At 37.3% G+C, this 25,000-nt stretch overlaps 1 protein-coding gene across 7 annotated transcripts in view; it reads right to left on the bottom strand.

The window, feature by feature from the left end:
• Nucleotides 1-25,000, bottom strand: part of mcc (MCC regulator of WNT signaling pathway) — an 84,457-nt gene that overhangs the window by 53,193 nt on the left and 6,264 nt on the right. Inside the window, exon 1 of one of the 7 annotated variants that reach the window (XM_048186682.1) lies at nucleotides 9,510-9,853. The exons of the other annotated variants lie outside the window; for them this stretch is intronic. Within the exon in view, the coding sequence (XP_048042639.1) occupies nucleotides 9,510-9,566 (57 nt within the window). The 5' untranslated portion in view covers nucleotides 9,567-9,853. Of the gene's footprint in view, nucleotides 1-9,509; nucleotides 9,854-25,000 lie in introns of those variants that run through there. 7 annotated transcript variants of the gene reach the window in all.

Genomic DNA, 25,000 nt, shown 5'->3' with positions numbered 1-25,000 from the left:
ACTGGAGAACAGATCAGCTCAAGGTCAAACACCGAAGAGGAAAACGCCTCACAGACAACAATAACAACACATTCAGATCATTCAAAGCCAGTTCTAACCCAGTCTCTCTGTTCATTAGGAGAGTGCATCTGCATCTCCAATTCAAATCAAACCAAACCACCGCCAGCTCTGAATCCAATTAGCCTTGCTTTGTATAAATAATATGAGAGCGAGAGCAAAGCTCTGAGTCATTTCAACCCAAATTTATCAGTAACTACAAAGGCCTGTTACGTAGATCTACCTCTGATTTGCTTCTAAAGCGTGTTTTTAATCAGACAGGAATGGCAAAGCTTTTCCCATTAATGAGAAACACAAAGTCGGTGTTCATAAATAAACATGGCGAAGCAGCTCAAACCTCATTAACAGCTGGACACTCAACACATCAAATGCACATAAAACACACTGTATAACAGCATTACTCTCAAAACATTATGAGGCACAAACTGCTCAATATCCACATACTGGCAGATATAACAGTTACATAAAAATCAGGTGCTGGAGAAGCACATGACTGAGCAATGATCTTACACATGCCTGACTACTAACTTCACGCTGAAATAACATCAAAGATACCGTCAGTGATCACAGGATGCACTGTCCCTTCCTAAAAACTGGTCCAGTTAAAGTTTCATACAGAAAATACACAGTAAACATGATGTACACAATTACAATTTACATCGGAGTGTGCACAACTGACATATAATAAAAATTATTTTATAATAGGGGTGTACAATATTGAAAACAAATGATGTCTCAATATGTTCTGGGATACTTTGATGTTTCAAAACAAAGAAATTATACTTTAAATATGAAACTAAAACCATCAATAGGTGGCAGCTTAAAGAGTGAGTCTATACTGATTCATTCAAACAGTGGATTCATTCTTTATAAATGAGTCACTGAATCAATCACTAACCCGATTCCTTCAAATCATTGATTAATTCAATAACAAAACACCAATGGTTCAAAATCCCCAGAGTTAAATCAATCTACATAGAGTTAAATAACACTGAAGCAGAGTTAAAGTTAATGAGATAACATGCTGCTTGTGGAGTTGTTTAATCAGATCTTGAGAGATTTAATGTCTTTTGTCTTCAGTTGAGTTCATCTCAGGCTGTGGCTGGAAGTCAGCTGTAGTTCTTGTGTTTCTCTTCAGTGATTCTGCTTGTTAACAGCAGGTGTTCATCACTAATGCTCAATCATCACTTAATTATCTCATTAACTTTAACTCTGCTTCAGTGTTACTTTAACACTATAGAGAGGGTCCATATGTACTCTGAGCAGAGTTGATTTAACTCTGGGGATTTTGTGGCTTTTATGGAACTATTTTCATTGGCGAAATAGAGCAAAAACTGACAATATTGTGTCAAAAATGTAACTCACAATATTAACTTCCCAACCTCTTATAAAATCAATATGTTTGCAATCATGCTGAAAAATAGAAAGCTTGCTCATGTGATATTGCTTAACTAAACAAAGTAATTATATTTATATGAAACTAAAACCGCCAGTAGGTGGCAGCTTAAAGAGTGAGTCCATACCGATTCGTTCAAACAGTGGATTCAATCTTTGTAAACGAGTCACTGAATCAATTACTCTCCTGCAAAACGTTGATTAATTCAGTAACAAAACACCTATAGTCCTGATGTGGCTTTTTGGAACTAATTTCATTGGCGAAACAGAGCAAAAACAGACAATATTGTGTTAAAAATGTAACTCACAATATCAACTTCTTATAAAATCAATATCACGTTTGCAATCATGCTGATATTTGGGAAGAGCAGAAAGCTTGTTGTTTTAAAACAGATTGTTTTGTTTTAACCCAGCGGTTGGGTTAAATGTTTGCCCAACATGCTGGGTTTCCGTTGGGTTTGTCCATTTTCAACCCAACTTGGGTTGTTTTTAACTCAGTATTTTTTAGTGTACTTAACCGTCGGTCACACACATCCGCCATGTTTGTTGTTTTTAAACACTTTTTATTTGTGTTTGTAGGTGTAACGCACAATGGGTTGTGGGCAACATTAGCCGTTTTATTAGAGTGTGAACAGTTCTGCACTTCGAATTCTAACCAGGAAAAGTAGACCATCCGGGTATCTTCGGAATACTCATTTCAACATACTACAATTTGGGACACACTAATTCTAATTTCGAATACTATTTAGGACGGATAGTATGCGAATTGGAGTCACTTGCTTCAGAATGAATCAGCCGTTTAAATGAATCGGTTGAATGAATGACTCACATTGATTCACTCATTAAGCTGCTTTTAGTTTCGTATTTAAAGTATCTCATCTTTGTTTAGAAATATCAACGTAGCAAGCAAAATACCATCTAATTATGATTATTAACAAAATCACAGAAAATAGAGATTTTTTTTTAGAGCTCTTTCTCCAAGTAGGTAAAAAAACCCTAAAAATATTCCCCTATGAAATCCGAGACGCAAACGTCCATCTGAAAGCACGACATCAGAACAGAAATAAAGGGCGTTTTGTCTTCAGAGGTGCTTTTATGAGCTGAGGCGGCGGTGTAAATACTCTGTTTATTTTGACTGAAGGGGGTGAAGGGTACTTGAGGTGCTCACACGTTCGTTTTCCAGCTTAATGGTCTGTGAAAGGTGAATTATCTCTATACACACTCGCTCAGAGGCCTCAGAGTCACACACACACGTCAGGGCTTTTAGACCATCAGACTTTAATGTTATAAATAGAAGAGGTTTGAGGTTGAGAGAGAGAAACGGACACAGAAAGAGCCAGGAAAGAGTATCCAGATGAAAAGCAAATGCTGTTTTTAAACAAAACTAATACACAATCAGGACAATCAGATCAGTGCTGACTAGAAGCAGACCGTTTCTCTGAAATCAATTACGACTCTTAAAATCCACAACAGCACCAATTATTCCAACACATTACAAAATGAAACGCAACCATCAGCAAACTGAACAGACTCAAAAATGGCTCTGCGAGATCTGGTTTATTGGACTCTTAGATGGTGATAAAACTACATTCAACAAAATAGGTAAAAACATTCACTGATGCTCCAGACGGACACACCATGCATTAAGATGAAAACTTTTTGAATTTGAAGATCAGGGTAAATTGTACTTATTTTGTCTTCTGGGGAAAATCTAAGTATCATCATAGTAGACAGGGACATTTGAGTGAAATGTGTTCAAAAGTCTGAAAATTTTTTTTCGTAAGTTGAATAGGGAAGGCGCAGGAGATATAGCGTAAGCTTTTTGAAGAATACGGAAAGTGGAAGCACGTACAAGGCGATCATTTGTGTTTATAAAGCATATACAGTTGTATTTTTTTCTGAAAATGAGTGATGGTTTCGCTAGATAAGACTCTTATTCCTCGTCTGGTATCGTTTAAAGGTGCCCGAGAACCAGTTTTTACAAGATGTAATATAAGTCTAAGGTGTCCCCTGAATGTGTCTGTGAAGTTTCAGCTCAAAATACCCCATAGATTTTTTTTAATTAATTTTTTTAACTGCCTATTTTGGGGCATGATTAACTATGCACCGATTCAGGCTGCGGCCCCTTTAAATCTCGTGCTCCCTGCCCCCCCGAGCTCTCGACTATAATACAGTGCATTTACAAAGTTCACACAGCTAATATAACCCTCAAATGGATCTTTACAAGATGTTCGTCATGCATACGGCACGCATGCGTCGGATCATGTGAGTATAGTATTTATTTGGATGTTTACATTTCATTCTGAATGAGTTTGATAGTGCTCCGTGGCTAAAGCTAACATTACACACTGTTGGAGAGATTTATAAAGAATGAAGTTGTGTTTATGAATTATACAGACTGCACGTGTTTAAAAATGAAAATAACGACAGTCTTGTCTCCGTGAATACAGTAAGAAACGATGGTAACTTTAACCACGTTTAACAGTACATTAGCAACATGCTAACGAAACATTTAGAAAGACAATTTACAAATATCACTAAAAATATCATGATATCATGGATCATGTCAGTTATTATTGGTCCATCTGCCATTTTTCGCTGTTGTTCTTGCTTGCTTACCTAGTCTGATGATTCAGCTGTGCACAGATCCAGACGTTAATACTGGCTGCCCTTGTGTAATGCCTTGAACATGAGCTGGCATATGCAAATATTGGGGGCGTACATATTAATGATCCCGACTGTTACGTAACAGTCGGTGTTATGTTGAGATTCGCCTGTTCTTCTGAGGTCTTTTAAACAAATGAGATTTACATAAGGAGGAGGAAACAATGGAGTTTGAGACTCACTGTATGTCATTTCCATGTACTGAACTCTTGTTATTCAACTATGCCGAGATAAATTCAATTTTTGATTCTAGGGCACCTTTAAAGCTCTTTGAAGCTGCACTGAAACTGTAATTTTGACCTTCAACTGTTTGGAGTCCATTGAAGTCCACTATATGGAGAATAATCCTGGAATGTTTTCATCAAAAACCTTAATTTCTTTTTGACTGAAGAAAGAAGGACATGAACATCTTGGATGACATGGAGGACAGTAAATTATCAGGAAAATTTTATTTGAAAGTGAACTAATCCTTTAAGGAACGTCACTACCAATCACCTTTTTTTCTGCAATTAAACAAACTTTTTTGGGTATTTTTCCATTAAATTTAGTGTTTATGTGTGTTCAACTGTTCAGAACTGTGATAGATAACCATGTGCTGATCATCATCTTTGAGCGACTCAAAAGTGTCTGAAATTGTCACGACCGAAACATGTTATCATAGTTCTGGTAGTGACAAAAGGAACACAATCATTTATTTGGGGGAAATAAACCTAATTTTAGTACAGTTATGCAAATCATTAGTATTTTAATATGTTTTAGTATGCGAGTTAAATCGTGTCATGTGATGCGGTCACTACCAACACATTACTGTCACTACCGAAACTGTGCATCACGACCGAATCATGGGATGATTTGTCAAAAATAAAGTATATTGAATGATCAGCTCAGATGTTATTATAGTGTTTGATTCAATGTTTATTCAAACTAATGAATCCTTCACTTTGAAATCAGTTTGATAAACTTTATGACTTTTACAAAGAAAGATTGTATTCGAAATACAACAAATCTCATAAATTACACTTGAAATATTGTTAAAATTGTAATTTTTATTGATTTACCTGTGAAAACTTTTTTAAAAAAATAGCAAAAAATATATTAACAAGGTAGATGTAAACAAAATCTTAATAGGTCAATGTGACTCTTCTTATTAAATTATTTATTATTGTGTTTCGGTAGTGACAAATTTGGGAAGAGGAAAAATATTCCAAAACTTTCTAAAAAAATATAGTATGAGAATTAACTGCACAATTACTAGAAATGTATATCTTGGATATTATACAATTTGCAATTTTGTATTTGCATTTTTTCAAGACGTGTAGAATGGCACATATATACGTTTAACCACTGATAAAAATGTCAAAACTTCCATAAAAATCTATTTAAACTGGTTCAGCTGTGTGCCAGAAAGCAAACCGCCTAACAACCACCCAGAACTTCTTAGCAACTGCACAGTCATGCCTTTACAACATGAACAATGCATGAAAAAAGCTCACACACTAGAGCTTCACGTCCATCCTGACGGAAACAGCAGCATGTGAAATCATACATCAATATTACTACCACGAGTCCATCATTTAAACATCAGCTCACTCACGCGTCAAACGTCTCTCAGCTGACTCCTGAACCCATCTGACATCTGATCAATATTTAAGTGAATTTCCACCAGGATTTTTTTGCAAAGCTCTCCGGCTGCTGTGTTACACCAGCATCATGAACCAAACATCATGACACAAAAATGTCTAACTGACATCAATTAGTCAATATAATCTCTATATATATTTTAAAAAAGACAAAAGCGTGGAAAAGTGACACCAGACTTTGACTATGCATGAATTATCTGCTTTCAGAATGCATGCATTTCATCTAAACACCCTCCGTGACTGATTCCACACACAGGTAAACCTCATCAATTCATTAACGTTATTAACTAATGAGCTGCTGTGCGCCTTCCTTCTCCAGACAAACAAACCCAATAAAACACTGTGGATTTACCATCGCCGCGGGTTTAATAAAGCATGCTGTAAATTTGTATAAAATAAAAGCCGGTGTCATATCTACACTGGCTCATTGTTCAAGGCTTCTTGAGCGGAGGGCCTGTAAATCGCGGCGGGGACGGCGTTTTCCTCTCGAGTGAGTTTGTCTTCCCTACAGAGGTGTCATAAATCACAGCGGCCGTCACAACACAAGCTCTCTCCTTCTGCTTTCACAATCTCCCATCACATCGATCAGAGCGCCGAGGGCTTTACGAGCCGCGTCTCTACTGAACGACCGCATCAGCCGTGATGGAGCGCGAGCTTTACCCCCCGCCGTCCGTCAGGCTGAGGAGACGCCGGTAAATCTGGGGACATTAGTAGCCTGAACTACAGCTCAGAGATGTGGATGGAGAAAAGATCCGAGTCTCAGATCCTGAGAGATGAGCTTTTACACATCAGTCTAAGCTAATCTCTCTTTTATTTCTTTTAAAAATAACTATACATTATTATTAAGAACTTATTTTATATGTTGACATATGCATCAAAAAGTCACGTTCACCATGTGCTCCAGTGTCTGGTGTTTCAGATGAAGGGTCAGTCAGCACTTCTGTATGTTCCTCCGTCGGTCTCGCTGCCGCACAACCAGTGTTCAGATATCCTCTCATCTAAAGTGCCTTTTTAGCGTGTACTACAGCTCGAGACCTGAACACGGCACTAAATCAGAGTGAAGAGGCACGGCAGAGATAAAAATAGACAGCGGCCCTGTGCTTATCAAACAACGCTCTTACTCTGGCCGTCCGCCTGCAGGGAGGACAGATATAAAGACAGTCTGTCTCACGTCTCCGGCCGTCCAGCGTGAGAACAGAGAGATTCCTGTCATCCTAAAACCCGCGAACCAAAACACTCGCTTTAATCTTAAGGAATATTCCTGGTGACACTTTACTATGAGGTTCATCAACTAACAATCAGAAATACTTCAAAGCATTTATTAATCAATGTTAAAATCAAAAGTTTTATTGGCATAAACTGCAGCTACAACAATAAACTGCAAAACATGCAAATATCACAGCATTTGCCCAACTATTATATCATTCCTATGTATTTTATACAGTTTAACAGCTCCATTACTCTATAAAAAGACTAAATTGGTAAATGAATGGTTAAATTACTTGCTTAGTATAGGGAGTTTCACAGGAAATAATAAAAAAAAAAAATTATTATTATTTTTTTTTTTTAAATATAACTAAATAAAAACAGAAAAAAATAAAAAATAAGTTAAACTAATTTTTTTTAAAACATAAATAATGACTAAATTGGTAAATGAATGGTTAAATTACTTGCTTAGTCTAGGGAGTTTCACGGGAAACTAAAAATAAAATAATAAAATAAAATAAATAAATTAAATATAACTAAATAATAAAAATGGGATAAATTAATGAAAATAAATAAAACTAATTTTTTAAAAATAAATAAATGACTAAATTAGTAAATGAATGGTTAAATTACTTAGTCTGGGGAGTTTCACGGGAAACTAAAAATAAAATAATAAAATTAAATAAATAAATTAAATATAACTAAATAATAAAATGGGATAAATTAATGAAAAATAAATAAAACTAATTTTAAAAAATAAACAATAACTAAACTGGTAAATGAATGGTTAAATTACTTGCTTAGTCTGGGGAGTTTCACGGGAAACTAAAAATAAAATAATAAAATAAAATAAATAATAAAATAAAATATAATTAAATAATAAAAATGGAATGAATTAATGAAAAATAAATTAAACTAATTTTTAAAAAATAAATAATGACTAAATTGGTAAATGAATGGTTAAATTACGTAGTCTGGGGAATTTCACGTGAAACTAAAAATAAAAAAATTATATATAACTGAATAATAAAAATGGGATAAATTAATGAAAAATAAATAAAACTAATTTCAAAAAATAAATAAATATTAACTAATTTCAAAAAATAAATAAATATTAACTAAACTGGTAAATGAATGGTTAAATTACTAGCTTAGTCTGGGGAGTTTCACGGGAAAGTAAAAAAATAAATAAAAAAAATAAAATTAAATATAACCAAATAATAAAAATTAAAAATTTATGAAAAATAAATCAATCAAAAATTAAATAAATAAAATTATTCAATTGGCTAAAATAAATCCAATGCCATCTGCCATTTCACTTGTTCTCTTAAGAATTTCTCCAGGATTTGACCTTGAGACTTCCATTTAATTTTGCCCAAACTGAGGGACAGTTCACAATTATTTCTGTCCCAGTCAACAACGCACCCTGCAGTAAACCATCATTTATCAGGTAAAACCCCCAGAGACGCTGCTGAAGTGCTCCAAGACTCCTCACTTCAAGAACAATCCCTGATCAATGCGAGCGGAAACATCTGTAAACATCCTTAAACGCAAGCCTTTATTCCCTCGGCCATAAAACAGCGTTCCTTGACAAGCAGCAGCTGTTCGGAGCAGAACATTTCAGAAAAACACGTGTTTGGACAATTAAAATGTTACGCTAGCAGGTCCAAATCAAAGGTGTTCCCTATTAAGTGTCGTTTGGTGTTGGATCAAGCAGGACTCAATTACATCTCTGAAACTCAAACGACGGCAACAACAGCAGATCATAACACACGCGACATGATGGAAAATGTCTTTTTCTTTTTCTCAAGATGTCAGCTGCTATGTTTCCATCCAACCATCTTTATGCACATATTGGGATATTGCATAAAAAAATGCTGGATGGAAATGCAGAGATGTGCATAACTGAACAAACCAATCACATCGCAGCATCTCAAATGTTGGTTTGGTGGTTCTAGTCAAAGTCTGTCATCAGAATGATTTGGTTCAATAATAGTAATTTATAATGATTTATAATGATTCTATCGAATGAAAGACTTTAGAACTGAGCGTTCTAGAAAAATTGACTGAATGTAAAAATGTGTATTATGGAGCCCAATAAATAAAAATAAAATGTGGTGCTCATGGCGTAAGATGCTGAAAAAACAGCGAAAATGACAAAATCATTTCTATTTCAAAGTGTTTCTCATTTTGATGGCATAAGTATTTTCAAAATAATAATGTAATTTCACTCAGAACTTCCTAATTATATCAATGCAGATTTAATTGCATCTCTGCACACTAGATTCTGTTAAAAGAAAGTTTGAAACAAGCACGTGTGACATGATTTCAGCAGTCATATATCCGGTGTAGGAGGGTGTTCGAATCCGATCTGACCCTGAAGTTAACGTGCGAGAAGGTCCGGTGCATGAATCTGAAACACTGCAACGCAGTTTGATCTCAAAACAAGTTTAACAACGTCAAAAGTCTTTTTTCAATGCGAGCGGAGCGTGTGACGACACACACATCATTTTAGAGCCACGCGCCGCAGTCAGACCAGCGTCTTACCTCGCTTCCCTCGGCCGCCGGTTCCCTGCCAGCGTTCACAGCCACTCCGGAGTTCATGGTCCCTAAACTCCTGGAGCTAATCACGGTATTCCAGCGTGAGCGGGAGACGGTCGGCAGACGCCCGAGGTCGACGAGAAACGCGTCCCCTCTCAGGTTCCTCCTGCTTCTGTAATCCACACGCGCTGCTGACGGCTCATCCTCGATTTCACAAGCACGATCCGGCAATATTCCCAAAGCAATCCCAACGGTAATCCAAACGAGAGACGGTTAAATCCACACAGAGCACCGGTGCGCCACTCCGCACATTCCGCCAGCCAGCCGGAGACTCCCGGCAGCAGCTCTGCACCGCTCTGATTCACACACACAGAGAGCGAGGGAGGGCGGGAGAGAGAGAGAGAGAGAGAGAGAGAGAGAGAGAGAGAGAGAGAGAGAGAGAGAGAGAGAGAGAGAGAGAGAGAGAGAGAGAGAGAGAGAGAGAGAGAGAGAGAGAGAGAGAGAGAGAGAGAGAGAGAGAGAGAGAGAGAGAGACCTCCTCAGGGCCTCACAGCTGCATGGGGCCGCAGGAGGAGTGTTTTACACATGTGTGTGTGTGTGTGTGTGTGTGTGTGTGTGTGTGTGTGTGTGTGTGTGTGTGTGTGTGTGTGTGTGTGTGTGTGTGTGTGTGTGTGTGTGTGTGTGTGTGTGTGTGTGTGTGTGTGTGTGTGTGTGTGACTCCTTCAGGGCCGTTTCAGCCCGTCAGATTCCCCTCGGCTGGAATATGATCAGTCACTCGGCTTCACTCTAATGCAGCTCTGCTCTCAGACGGTCACTTCTACTCTTTTACGCTTTCAGACCAACTCATTTCTATTATTTTTCCAGTTGTTTGGGATGACGGCCAAAGGATTTTCTAAATAGCAAAAATCATTTTTAACAATTATACTCACACGAGCATGTAAGCATGATTCTCCACGTGACAAAAAGATAAAGACAACTGCAACTTTTTCTCTCACAGTCTCTGAACTGTGAGTTTATATCCCTCAATTTGGACTTTATTTCTTGCAAATGCAAAAAAAAATCTCAAAAAGTCTCAATTAGCTTTTTTTGTTTTTATTCTGTGGAGGAATCAAACTTCGTAAAAAAGACTTTAGAACTGAGTGTAACTAGAAAAAAATTTAAATGACTATAAAAATGTGTATAAAAAACATGGAACCCTAAATAAATAAAGTTATAATATTAATTATACATTATATTTAACTTCTCATTCTTAAAATGTGGCGCTCATGAAACAAGATGCTAAAAAAGGAATGAGAGGCATATATGGCTGACAAAATCATTTCTATTTCATATAGTTTTTAATTTTGGTGGTATAAGATTTTCATTTGACAAAATGCTCAAAAAAGACATATATACTATATAAAATTATTTCTATTTTAAGGTGTATTTCATGTCGTTTTTCTAATCCTGACCAAATTAAAGGTGCAGTAAGTGATTTTTTAAAAAAGTGATTTTAAAAAAAGCAGTAGGGGGTGTGTCCACTCATGATGGGGGCGGAGAGAGAGTGAGGCAATCAGCAGTAGGAGGCGTGTCCACACATGATAGGGGCGGAGAGAGAGTGAGTCAATCAGCAGTAGGGAGCGTGTCCACTCATGATGGGGGCGGAGAGAGAGTGAGCCACTCAGCAGTAGGAGGCGTGTCTACACATGATGGGGCGGAGAGAGAGTGAGTCAATCAGCAGAAGGGGGCGTGTCCACTCATGATGGGGGCGGAGAGAGAGTGAGCCACTCAGCAGTAGGAGGCGTGTCTACACATGATGGGGCGGAGAGAGAGTGAGTCAATCAGCAGTAGGAGGCGTGTCCACACATGATAGGGGCGGAGAGAGAGTGAGTCAATCAGCAGTAGGGGGCGTGTCATGATGGGAGAGGAGAGAGAGTGAGCCAAACAGCAGTCGGAGGCGTGTCCACACATGATAGGGGCGGAGAGAGAGTGAGTCAATCAGCAGTCGGAGGCATGTCCACACATGATAGGGGCGGAGAGAGAGTGAGTCAATCAGCAGTCGGAGGCGTGTCCACACATGATAGGGGAGGAGAGAGAGTGAGTCAATCAGCAGTAGGGGGCGTGTCATGATGGGAGAGGAGAGAGAGTGAGCCAAACAGCAGTCGGAGGCGTGTCCACACATGATAGGGGAGGAGAGAGAGTGAGTCAATCAGCAGTCGGAGGCGTGTCCACACATGATAGGGGAGGAGAGAGAGTGAGTCAATCAGCAGTAGGAGGTGTGTCCACACATGATAGGGGCGGAGAGAGAGTGAGTCAATCAGCAGTCGGAGGCGTGTCCACACATGATAGGGGAGGAGAGAGAGTGAGTCAATCAGCAGTAGGAGGTGTGTCCACACATGATAGGGGCGGAGAGAGAGTGAGTCAATCAGCAGTCGGAGGCGTGTCCACACATGATAGGGGAGGAGAGAGAGTGAGTCAATCAGCAGTCGGAGGCGTGTCCACACATGATAGGGGAGGAGAGAGAGTGAGTCAATCAGCAGTAGGAGGTGTGTCCACACATGATAGGGGCGGAGAGAGAGTGAGTCAATCAGCAGTCGGAGGCGTGTCCACACATGATAGGGGAGGAGAGAGAGTGAGTCAATCAGCAGTCGGAGGCGTGTCCACACATGATAGGGGAGGAGAGAGAGTGAGTCAATCAGCAGTAGGAGGTGTGTCCACACATGATAGGGGCGGAGAGAGAGTGAGTCAATCAGCAGTAGGGGGCGTGTCATGATGGGAGAGGAGAGAGAGTGAGTCAATCAGCAGTCAGAGGCGTGTCCACACATGATAGGGGAGGAGAGAGAGTGAGTCAATCAGCAGTAGGAGGTGTGTCCACACATGATAGGGGAGGAGAGAGAGTGAGTCAATCAGCAGTAGGAGGTGTGTCCACACATGATAGGGGCGGAGAGAGAGTGAGTCAATCAGGAGTCAGAGGCGTGTCCACACATGATAGGGGAGGAGAGTGAGCCAATCAGCAGCAGAGGGCGTGTAATGATGGGAGAGGAGAGAGAGTGAGCCAATCAGCAGTAGGGGGTGTGTCCACTCATGATAGGGGAGGAGAGTGAGCCAATCAGCAGCAGAGGGGGTGTAATGATGGGAGAGGAGAGAGAGTGAGCCAATCAGCAGTAGGAGGCGTGTCCACTCATGATGGAGGAGAGAGAGTGAGCCAATCAGCAGTAGGAGGCGTGTCCACTCATGATGGAGGAGAGAGAGTGAGCCAATCAGCAGTAGGAGGCGTGTCCACTCATTTGTTCATCGTTGCAAAGCATTATTTAGCTTTGCTTCTGCTGTGATAAAAGAGACACTCTTGCATTGCGTGTTCGTGCCTTTTGGGGGTGGAGCAATGAAGGGAGGGGTATGTTTGTTTGGGTTGATTTCAAATATCAACCATGTTCAACAATGATTTTGAGAAATCGCATACTGCACCTTTAATGTATTCAGCAGGACTATACACATCTGTCTGGAAAACCTGTTTGAAAACAGTCATTATTTTTATTATTTTGTTTGGTGTCGACAGCAGCACGGAAATGACGCACTGCACCTTTTATAAAGAGTAACATTAAAGGGTAAAAAATCTGAATTTAGATGACATATATATATACATATATATATATATATATATATATATATATATATATTTTACACACACACACACACACACACACATATAGTCTTTTTTGACTTGACATGCCTCGGTCACCATCCACTTTCATTTTTAGGAGCACTGTCTCTTTAACACCCAGCATCTGATGGTTCATTTGTGTTTGCTCTCGTCTCCGAGACACGCTGGCCGTGATCCAGAACTTTCCCTGCTGTTTCTCTGGCTGAGGCTCTTAAGTAGATTATATCGCTCTCTTGGCACAGACTGTGTAACATACTTAATTATAGGTGTGTGTCATTGTGTTAGATGAGTCTTCATCAAACACTCTGTCAGAACCAATGAAAAACACACTGCATCACTCTCACGGCACGATTAGAGCCGATTACACACCAGAGTCTGAACCGGAGGTCTCCTCCTGCGTTTACATGTAAAGACAGAGATGGGCTTGAGTTTGTATGGTAAAAAGAGGCGAATAGTGAGGAGTTACATCATGAGTTCAACAGCTCCCTCTAGTGAAGCCGTCAGGTGGATCATTTCACCCAAAATACACTCAGGTTTCATTACGACGACATTCACATTCAGACACAAACGCACTCAAGGGTTGATATTTTTGGTTTCTGGATGATATTTCTGCAAGAGATCATAAATGTGCCGCTGTGAGACAAAGAAACAGACTAGAAATATTCACACACTCTGAACCTCCAAATACCAAAATACTCGGATGAATAATTCAAGAATCCTCTGAACCCTGCCAGCGACGCACCATCCACAGACCGACACAATCTGAGGGACAGTTTAGATACGTCTCGTCTCGTATCAGTTGTTCAAAAGCACTATTACTGACACCTTCAGTCTCCATCTTCTTAATTAATTGCTTGTTCAAAGACACTTCCTTAATTTATTCAGAAATCATTTATTCTGCACTGTTCATTTTAGATATTCTCATTTTCTGTCTGCACTATTTTATTAATGGTTTGTTCATGTAAGTTTGCTATTTTCTCAAGAATCTTCTTCCATACACTAAATTATTTACACAAATTGATACAATAAATGAATTATTAACAATAGATTATTTTTATATAATTTAAAAATTATTTTAAAGTAACTTAAACTTTATTTTGTTCCTATGGGGCAAATGGCTTTTACAGCAAAATATACAAACAAGATGATAATTTACAGACAATAAAAAATTTTTTTTATAAATTTTTTAAAAAATTAATAATAATTTAACAAATTAATAATAATTATTATTTAAAAATAAGAGTATATAAAATAAATAAATTGATAATAGATGTTTTTTTAATAATTTAAAAATAATTTTAAAGTAACAAACTTTATTTTGACCCTAAAATATTATTTAAAATATTAAATAATAAATAAACTAATAAATAATAATTAATAAGTTTATATATAATTAATAAATAATTAATAAATAATAGATTTTTATAAAAGATTTTTGTAATAGTTTTAGTAATTAACTTTTTTATTTTGTCTCTATGGGTAAATGTTTTTTATAGCAAGACACAAACAAGACACAGGAAATACAGACAATAAAACTGTAAAAAATAAATAAAACAAAAACAAACAATAAATGAAATTTAATTTATATTAAATAATATATATATATATATATATATATATATATATATATATATATATATATATATATAAATATATATAATTTAAAATAGTAAATAAATAACATTTTTAAATACATAATTTAAATTTATATATATATATATATATATATATATATATATATATATATATATTTTTTTTTTTTTTTTTTTTCAATATTTAATAATTTAATACATAAAATATACATTATAAACATTTTATATATTAAAAATATATATAATAAACAAAACATTTTAATTAAAAAAAAAAAAAAATTCCTACTGGTCTTTTAAATAGTGACCAGCTTCTGTGATGTTCATCTTTAATGACCAAATATCATGTGTCCATTCCACTCCAATTATATCTAAAACATTCATTAGATGGGAATCTAAAGCCGCTTTTCGCTTTTCCACCATCGAGCTGAACGGATCTGAGAATGTTAAGAAACAAGTAATATTTCCACTTGAGTTTGAATCGATTACAAACCGTTCTCAACCCAAAACTCTCAGTACAGTTGGTTAAACAACGAGAACGGTTTGGCTTATGGTGGAAAAGCGTCTGTGATATAAGTGGACTGGAATGAACACATGACATTAGGTCATTAAAGACGGACGCCACAGAAGCAGGAAAGTCACTCTATTACAGCAGTGCAGTCATCTCCCTCCACCTCAAACGAGTGACCGCCGACCTGAACATTTCCTCTTTTTCAGTTCTCGAGGTCACCGACACACCGCCGTAAAAACCTCTCAGCCTTTAAACCTCCCACAAACCCCTCCGTACTGCTGATCTCATCAAGACACACTCGGGGAATATCACTGCTGTGCACAATTACTCTCACAATATGGCTTCACACCCTCTTCAGTGGCCTGGAACTCACTCCAGGGTCTTTACCCAGAATTCAACAGTGACAACACACACAGGCTGCACCCGAAACAGTATGTGAGAAGAATTCACAGTTCTCATAAAAGAGTGGGCAAAAAGTACCTGGATGACATACTAAATCTGAAGTGTGCATTCTGGCAAATACATTTGCATATGACCGCCCCCAGAGCAAAACATCAACGAGGTTTTACATAATTGCTCCACAGGCTCCGCCCACTTGTACAATAGGCCCCACCCACATGCATTAAATCGCTTAATGTGCAAAAAACTCAAGGAGCATTAAAATAATAAAAAAAAAAATCCATGTCATGACCTCTTTAAGTAATTTTTGCAGTGAAGGAGCTGTTATTGTGCCGTTCTGGAAAGATAATTAAACACAGTAAATGTGTGTGTGTGTGTTTCTGCGGGCAGGAGAGGAAACTGTACACACATTTATCATTTCAAACCATTCCCATGGTGAGCATATGTCTTTTCATCTGTCCTCTAAAGGATAAAACACACGTCTGGCCTTTTAAACGAGCAGCAAAACACAAAAACCGCTCGATGCAGCACAACTGCGGCTGAAGGACACAAGGTTACAGAACGAAAAGAGACAAATTAACACAACTCGCAGTGAGCAGTCCTACACAAATGGAGCGATCGTTCTGACCTGACGACAGGTTTGTTTGTTTTTGACCTCGCCTAAAGCAAAGCAAAAACGTGTCATTTCAGAAACAAACAAAAAAACTAAAATAATAGCAATAGAAAATAACTGCTAGAATACCAAAGAGGTCAATGAGATGGACAGAGAATTTGAATAATATACATTTATTTAAAATAGAAATAATAATGTGCTTTTTGATCTATTTAATGCATCTGAGGTGAATAAACATGACAATTTCTTTCAAAAACACAAAAATTATTAGTATTTCCAGACTTTGAATTGTAGTGTGTATTCAGAAGTGGCCAAAAGCGATGTCCGGACAAGGAAAACTGTTATCTTCACCCTTAAAAACATTTATAATTTGTTCAAGATTTTGTAAGCATATTGCATATATGTGCTTTAAGTCAATTGTTTTATTTGTGAGATGTTACCCAATGCAACTTGGCGGAAAAAGAAACCAATTGACTGAAAAATGTGCCGCTGCAACCAAAACTTCTGCATGCATAACTTTTAGATAACTTATCTCTTGTTGCCTCGTTGCATTCGGAGCACTGATTGAGATTCTCATCAGCTGAGATATACATGCATATGCTCTGAGCTCTTAACGAAGCCAATAATGAGATGAAGCTAAATGGTGTGTAACAGTCGTGAATCAGTGGTGACAGATGAGGCGGCGCTGATGGGATTGCTGGATCTTGTTGTGCTAAGCACATTGGGAAGGTCTTACAACATGTCGGATCTGTCAGCATTCCCAGGTTTGGCTGAATAACTATAACTAGACGGACAAACTTTAAGTTATGATGAACACTACTGCAGATAACATTATAAATGTCATGTTGAAATCATCAGGAATATCAAATCATTGGTCAAATCTTGTTAAATCATTTTACAACACAGTTACTTTATTCAGAAAATTATATAAACCCGATTCCAAAAAAGTTGGGACACTACAAATTGTGGATAAAAAAGGAATGCAATAATTTACAAATCTCATAAACTTATATTTTATTCACAATAGAATATAGATAACATATCAAATGTTGAAAGTGAGACATTTTGAAATGTCATGCCAAATATTGGCTCATTTTGGATTTCATGAGAGCTACACATTCCAAAAAAGTTGGGACAGGTAGCAATAAGAGGCCGGAAAAGTTAAATGTACATATAAGGAACAGCTGGAGGACCAATTTGCAACTTATTAGGTCAATTGGCAACATGATTGGGTATAAAAAGAGCCTCTCAGAGTGGCAGTGTCTCTCAGAAGTCAAGATGGGCAGAGGATCACCAATTCCCACAATGCTGTGGTGAAAAATAGTGGAGCAATATCAGAAAGGAGTTTCTCAGAGAAAAATTGCAAAGAGTTTGAAGTTATCATCATCTACAGTGCATAATATCATCCAAAGATTCAAATAATCTGGAACAATCTCTGTGCGTAAGGGTCAAGGCCGGAAAACCATACTGGATGCCCGTGATCTTTGGGCCCTTAGACGGCACTGCATCGCATACAGGAATGCTACTGTAATGGAAATCACAACATGGGCTCAGGAATACTTCCAGAAAACATTGTCGGTGAACACAATCCACCGTGCCATTCGCCGTTGCCGGCTAAAACTCTATAGGTCAAAAAAGAAGCCATATCTAAACATGATCCAGAAGCGCAGGAATTTTCTCTGGGACAAGGCTCATTTAAAACGGACTGTGGCAAAGTGGAAAACTGTTGGTCAGACGAATCAAAATTTGAAGTTCTTTTTGGAAAACTGGGACGCCATGTCATCCGGACTAAAGAGGACAAGGACAACCCAAGTTGTTATCAGCGCTCAGTTCAGAAGCCTGCATCTCTGATGGTATGGGGTTGCATGAGTGCGTGTGGCATGGGCAGCTTACACATCTGGAAAGGCACCATCAATGCTGAAAGGTATATCCAAGTTCTAGAACAACATATGCTCCCATCCAGACGTTGTCTCTTTCAGGGAGGACCTTGCATTTTCCAACATGACAATGCCAGACCACATACTGCATCAATTACAACATCATGGCTGTGTAGAAGAAGGATCCGGGTACTGAAATGGCCAGCCTGCAGTCCAGATCTTTCACCCATAGAAAACATTTGGCGCATCATAAAGAGGAAGATGCGACAAAGAAGACCTAAGACAGTTGAGCAACTAGAAGCCTGTATTAGACAAGAATGGGACAACATTCCTATTCCTAAACTTGAGCAACTTGTCTCCTCAGTCCCCAGACGTTTGCAGACTGTTATAAAAAGAAGAGGGGATGCCACACAGTGGTAAACATGGCCTTGTCCCAACTTTTTGGAGATGTGTTGATGGCATGAAATTTAAAATCAACTTATTTTTCCCTTAAAATGATACATTTTCTCAGTTTAAACATTTGATATGTCATCTATGTTGTATTCTGAATAAAATATTGAAATTTGAAACTTCCACATCATTGCATTCTGTTTTTATTCACAATTTGTACAGTGTCCCAACGTTTTTGGAATCGGGTTTGTACTTGAAAATGTAAGAAAAACACCTTACAGTAGTACCGATTGATAATATTAATTAATGCATTAGCAAAAAATGAGCATCTTTGTTAACAGATACAACTGTAATAACACACAAGTTACTTTACTAATATTATCTAAGATTAATAAAGGCTGCAGAAGTATTGTTCATGATAACTAATGTAGTTAAATAATGTTAATAAATGAAACATTATTGTAAAGTTACAGAAGAATGGTAAGACTTTACAATAAGGTGTTAACATTAGCTAGGTGAGTCATTCTATTATTTAGGGTACATTTCACATCAGCAAAAAAGAGCAAAAACTACATCTGTATATTTTATCAGTGTAATGTATCTGCTAGTTGCAAAGCTTAATCATTAAACACATCATCAAAAACGTTTTCCCTGGTAACTATGTTACGAAGGACAAGGACAAGAAAATTATCATCATAAATCTACATTAAAGATCATTTTAATGGTTTTAAGAATGTCATGCAAAATTCCAGTCGGACATAAACTATACCGTGAAATAATATCAAAAGCAGCAGTCTACAGACATAAAATATATATATATATATATATTTAAATTTGTAAATAATCAGTCAAATGACAATAACGATGACAACAGACAGTAACACAGTTGACAATGATGGTAACATAGTTGACGCAGGTAACATACTTGACTATGACTGTCACACAGCTGACTATGATGGTAACATACTTGACTATGACTGTCACACAGCTGACTATGACGGTAACATACTTGACTATGGCGGTAACATAGTTGATACAAGTAACATACTTGACTATGACGGTAACATAGTTGATGCAAGTAACATACTTGACTATGACGTAACATAGTTGATGCAAGTAACATACTTGACTATGACTGTCACACAGCTGACTATGACGGTAACATACTTGACTATGGCGGTAACATAGTTGATACAAGTAACATACTTGACTATGACGGTAACATAGTTGATGCAAGTAACATACTTGACTATGACGTAACATAGTTGATACAAGTAACATACTTGACTATGACGTAACATAGTTGATGCAAGTAACATACTTGACTATGACTGTCACACAGCTGACTATGACGGTAACATACTTGACTATGGCGGTAACATAGTTGATACAAGTAACATACTTGACTATGACGGTAACATAGTTGATGCAAGTAACATACTTGACTATGACGTAACATAGTTGATACAAGTAACATACTTGACTATGGCGGTAACATAGTTGATGCAAGTAACATACTTGACTATGACGGTAACATAGTTGATGCAAGTAACATACTTGAATATGACGGTAACATACTTGACTATGACTGTCACACAGCTGACTATGACGGTAACATACTTGACTATGGCGGTAACATAGTTGATACAAGTAACATACTTAACTATGACGGTAACATACTTGATTATGGCGGTAACATAGTTGATGCAAGTAACATACTTGACTATGACGGTAACATACTTGACTATGGCGGTAACATAGTTGATACAAGTAACATACTTGACAATGACGGTAACATACTTGACTATGACTGTCACACAGCTGACTATGACGGTAACATACTTGACTATGGCGGTAACATAGTTGATACAAGTAACATACTTGACTATGGCGGTAACATAGTTGATACAAGTAACATACTTGACTATGACGGTAACATAGTTGATACAAGTAACATACTTGACTATGACGGTAACATAGTTGATGCAAGTAACATACTTGACAATGACGGTAACATACTTGACTATGACTGTCACACAGCTGACTATGACGGTAACATACTTGACTATGACGGTAACATAGTTGATGCAAGTAACATACTTGACTATGACTGTCACACAGCTGACTATGACGGTAACATACTTGACTATGGCGGTAACATAGTTGATGCAAGTAACATACTTGACTATGACTGTCACACAGCTGACTATGACGGTAACATACTTGACTATGGCGGTAACATAGTTGATACAAGTAACATACTTGACTATGACGGTAACATAGTTGATGCAAGTAACATACTTGACTATGACGTAACATAGTTGATACAAGTAACATACTTGACTATGGCGGTAACATAGTTGATGCAAGTAACATACTTGACTATGACGGTAACATAGTTGATGCAAGTAACATACTTGAATATGACGGTAACATACTTGACTATGACTGTCACACAGCTGACTATGACGGTAACATACTTGACTATGGCGGTAACATAGTTGATACAAGTAACATACTTAACTATGACGGTAACATACTTGATTATGGCGGTAACATAGTTGATGCAAGTAACATACTTGACTATGACGGTAACATACTTGACTATGGCGGTAACATAGTTGATACAAGTAACATACTTGACAATGACGGTAACATACTTGACTATGACTGTCACACAGCTGACTATGACGGTAACATACTTGACTATGGCGGTAACATAGTTGATACAAGTAACATACTTGACTATGGCGGTAACATAGTTGATACAAGTAACATACTTGACTATGACGGTAACATAGTTGATACAAGTAACATACTTGACTATGACGGTAACATAGTTGATGCAAGTAACATACTTGACAATGACGGTAACATACTTGACTATGACTGTCACACAGCTGACTATGACGGTAACATACTTGACTATGACGGTAACATAGTTGATGCAAGTAACATACTTGACAATGACGGTAACATACTTGACTATGACGGTAACATACTTGACTATGGCGGTAACATACTTGACTATGGCGGTAACATAGTTGATACAAGTAACATACTTGACAATGACGGTAACATACTTGACTATGACTGTCACACAGCTGACTATGACGGTAACATACTTGACTATGGCGGTAACATAGTTGATACAAGTAACATACTTGACTATGGCGGTAACATAGTTGATACAAGTAACATACTTGACTATGACGGTAACATAGTTGATACAAGTAACATACTTGACTATGACGGTAACATACTTGACTATGACTGTCACACAGCTGACTATGACGGTAACATACTTGACTATGGCGGTAACATAGTTGATACAAGTAACATACTTGACTATGACGGTAACATAGTTGATGCAAGTAACATACTTGACAATGACGGTAACATACTTGACTATGACTGTCACACAGCTGACTATAACGGTTACATACTTGACTATGACTGTCACAAAGTTGACTATGATAGTAACATAGTTGATGCCAGTAACATGACTGTCACAAAGTTGACTATGACAGTAACATACTTGACTATGACTGTCACATAGTTGACAATGACGCTAAAATAGCTGACAAGTAACATAGTTGACTATGACAGTAACATAGTTGATGCCAGTAACATATTTGACTATGACGGTAACATGGTTGACAATGACGGTAACATAGCTAACAAGTAACATAGTTGATAGTTGTTGTTTTTTTCCATAGTTGATAGTCAATGTTGCCTCAATTTCAATGAGAGGCCTTGTCTGGTCAACCAAATGTCATATTCTTGATCAGATTAACCTCACATTTTAATCATTATTTGAAAGAAAATCATAAAATATTGCTAATTATAACAATGTACCCAACATAGTTGATGGACAATTAATAACAATAGAACATTGGAGATAAAATATAGAAAAAAATAAGAGGATATTTACCACAATGTGTTCAAAATATCCGCCGCAGAAGAAAATGACATCACATGATGCTGGTCACATGGTTTTGGGATAAACCATTATTTAGTTTTCAGGGGGTGTTTGGTTAGTAACATAGGCTAGTTGACAGAATTTTTGCAGACACTAATAAAATGAAAAATCTTCTTGTTTGTAAAAAAATTTATATTTGAACTCAATCTATTTTTCTAAGGTATTTAGATGGTAAAGAAAATCTTGACTTTAGCATTTTTTTATCCATTATTTTAAACTCAAGACCCACTCACTGTAGTTTTAAGTGTCTTTAGTTCACTGTAGTTTTAATGAGAAAATACTCAGCAATGGTGTTGACACCACATAGACATATAAACAACATTAAAAACTCTTCACCACAGAAACTCTTTTTAAACCTAGAAGATGTTCCAGTTGGAAACAATGGCATACGACACAAAGACTGAAACACTCAACACGATGTACTGGAAACTGGACCGACGTGAATTGACAAAACCTGAAGATGATTTGCAGTGCGCTCCACTAGACGTGACTTTGACAGATCGCCTACATGCATTAGTGAGATGGGGACATTAGCGGAATGCAGCGCACAGCAGATAATGCTCATAATGAAATTTGGGCTCTAAGTGGAGGATGAAGTGACAGAGAAAACCAAAGAGACAGAGACAGGTTTAAATACCAGCAGACCTTTCAATACTGATCCAATATAGGGCAGGTGCTGAAATCCTTTCGTAACAGAGTTAGAGTTTCTCAGACAGAGGAAAGCAAGCAATTTTTATTGCATCTTACTAGGGCTGTGCAATTAATTGAAAATGAGTTTGGATTTCGGCTTCCAACGATTATGAAAATATGATAATAGAGATCAAATTATTATTTTAAACACACCGTCTACAAAGTCACTAAGGCTTGCCCCGATCGGCCTGACGGGGGCGCTACAGTGGTCAAAAGTATGAAATGGTTCATAACTCCTGAACCGTTGGCGTAGGCTCAAGTGTCTTATATCGTTGGAATCATTGACTCAAGACAAGATGCACGCTTCAGATTTACGAAATTTTCGGGTATTTTGGATTTTTTGAAAAACCTACTTTTGCGAACTAGTCCTGGGTTTTTGACCCGATCGGAACCAAACCAGTGCAGCGAGATTCTCTGGAGTCTGATTGTCAATAATTATCAAAAAAATAAAAAAAATTTTGATTCACAATCTCTAGGGGCCGCCAAAACGTTCGAAGTGGGCGGAGCCACTTTTACTAAAATGGCTATAACTCGTGAACGTAATTAGATATTTTCACCAAACTCAGCGCACCTGTGTAAGAGCTCATTCTGTGATCGCGGTGACAGGCCACTTGGTGGCGCTACAACAGGGAAAAAAAACATGAAAATGGCTATAACTACTTTATCGTTAGTCCAATCGACTTGAAAATTGGCATGCAGTGTCTTTGTCCGAAGTGTCATGACGGTCTATGAGGACACTGACGTATTTTAAAAAAACATGTCCGCCATCAGCCAATGAAGTTTGAGCAGCTATCAGACAAGGTTAACAGAGGCTGATTGGAACGAAACTCTCTGGGCCTGTTTGACTCACGGCCCTAGAGGCCTGTGAGAAATTCGAAAGAAATCGGCCACCAGGGGGCACCTTCGCATTTTTCACGTGTGTAAAGGATTGTGTATCGCACAATTTTTCATACACACGCCCACGACATTCGTACCACATGGTAGAACTCCTCATTCTGAGCAACTTTGCCTCTCCTTTGCATCGAATCGTTTGTTAAATATTGCAGATTATTTCAAAAACAAACTTTGGCGAACTAATCCTAGGTTTTTAGCTCAATCTCAATAACTGTTAAAAAGCTTTAAAAACTATATTTCATATGGTAAATTGCCTGTATTTACTGTAAATGGTCTTTTCCACCTATGATTGAGATGGTTACAGGTTTGCTTAAAGGCCTTAAAACGCCTGAACCCTGAGAATTGCTGCTCGCAGCTGTATTTTCTATTCTATTTGTATAAATTTTGCTGGAATCTACAATTTAGATGTCACAGAAACCTTATTTCCAGCAAATATACACTTGATATCGCTATCATTGTAATAGTGTGTTTATTAAATAATAAACAGAATTTATCAATAAATCACAGACTTATATTTCATATTGGTACATTTAACGGTAACACTTTACAACAAGGTATTTTAGTTAAGGTTATCAATGAGCAATTCAGCTGTTACAGCATTTATTAATATTTGTTAATGTTTGTTAATATAAATACAGCTGCTCATTGTTAGTTCAAGTCAATTAAATATTAACAAGTTTTGATTTTAATAATGTATTAGTAAATGTTGGAATTAACATTATCTGAGAACAATAAATGCTTGAATTATTGTTCATTATTAGTTAATGTAGTTAATGGAACCTTATTGTAAAGCATTATCCAAATAACTTTTGTTAAAATAATAAAAAAAAAAATCAATAAATAAAAATCAATCTCACTTAGTTCCTAAAGAGATTAATTAGACCGAAAAGCAGATGGACATGAAACACACAC

This window comes from Megalobrama amblycephala, linkage group LG4 (assembly GCF_018812025.1).
Source record: "Megalobrama amblycephala isolate DHTTF-2021 linkage group LG4, ASM1881202v1, whole genome shotgun sequence".
In the NCBI taxonomy this organism is placed as follows: domain Eukaryota; kingdom Metazoa; phylum Chordata; class Actinopteri; order Cypriniformes; family Xenocyprididae; genus Megalobrama; species Megalobrama amblycephala.
This window is presented reverse-complemented; position numbering and strand designations above follow the sequence as displayed.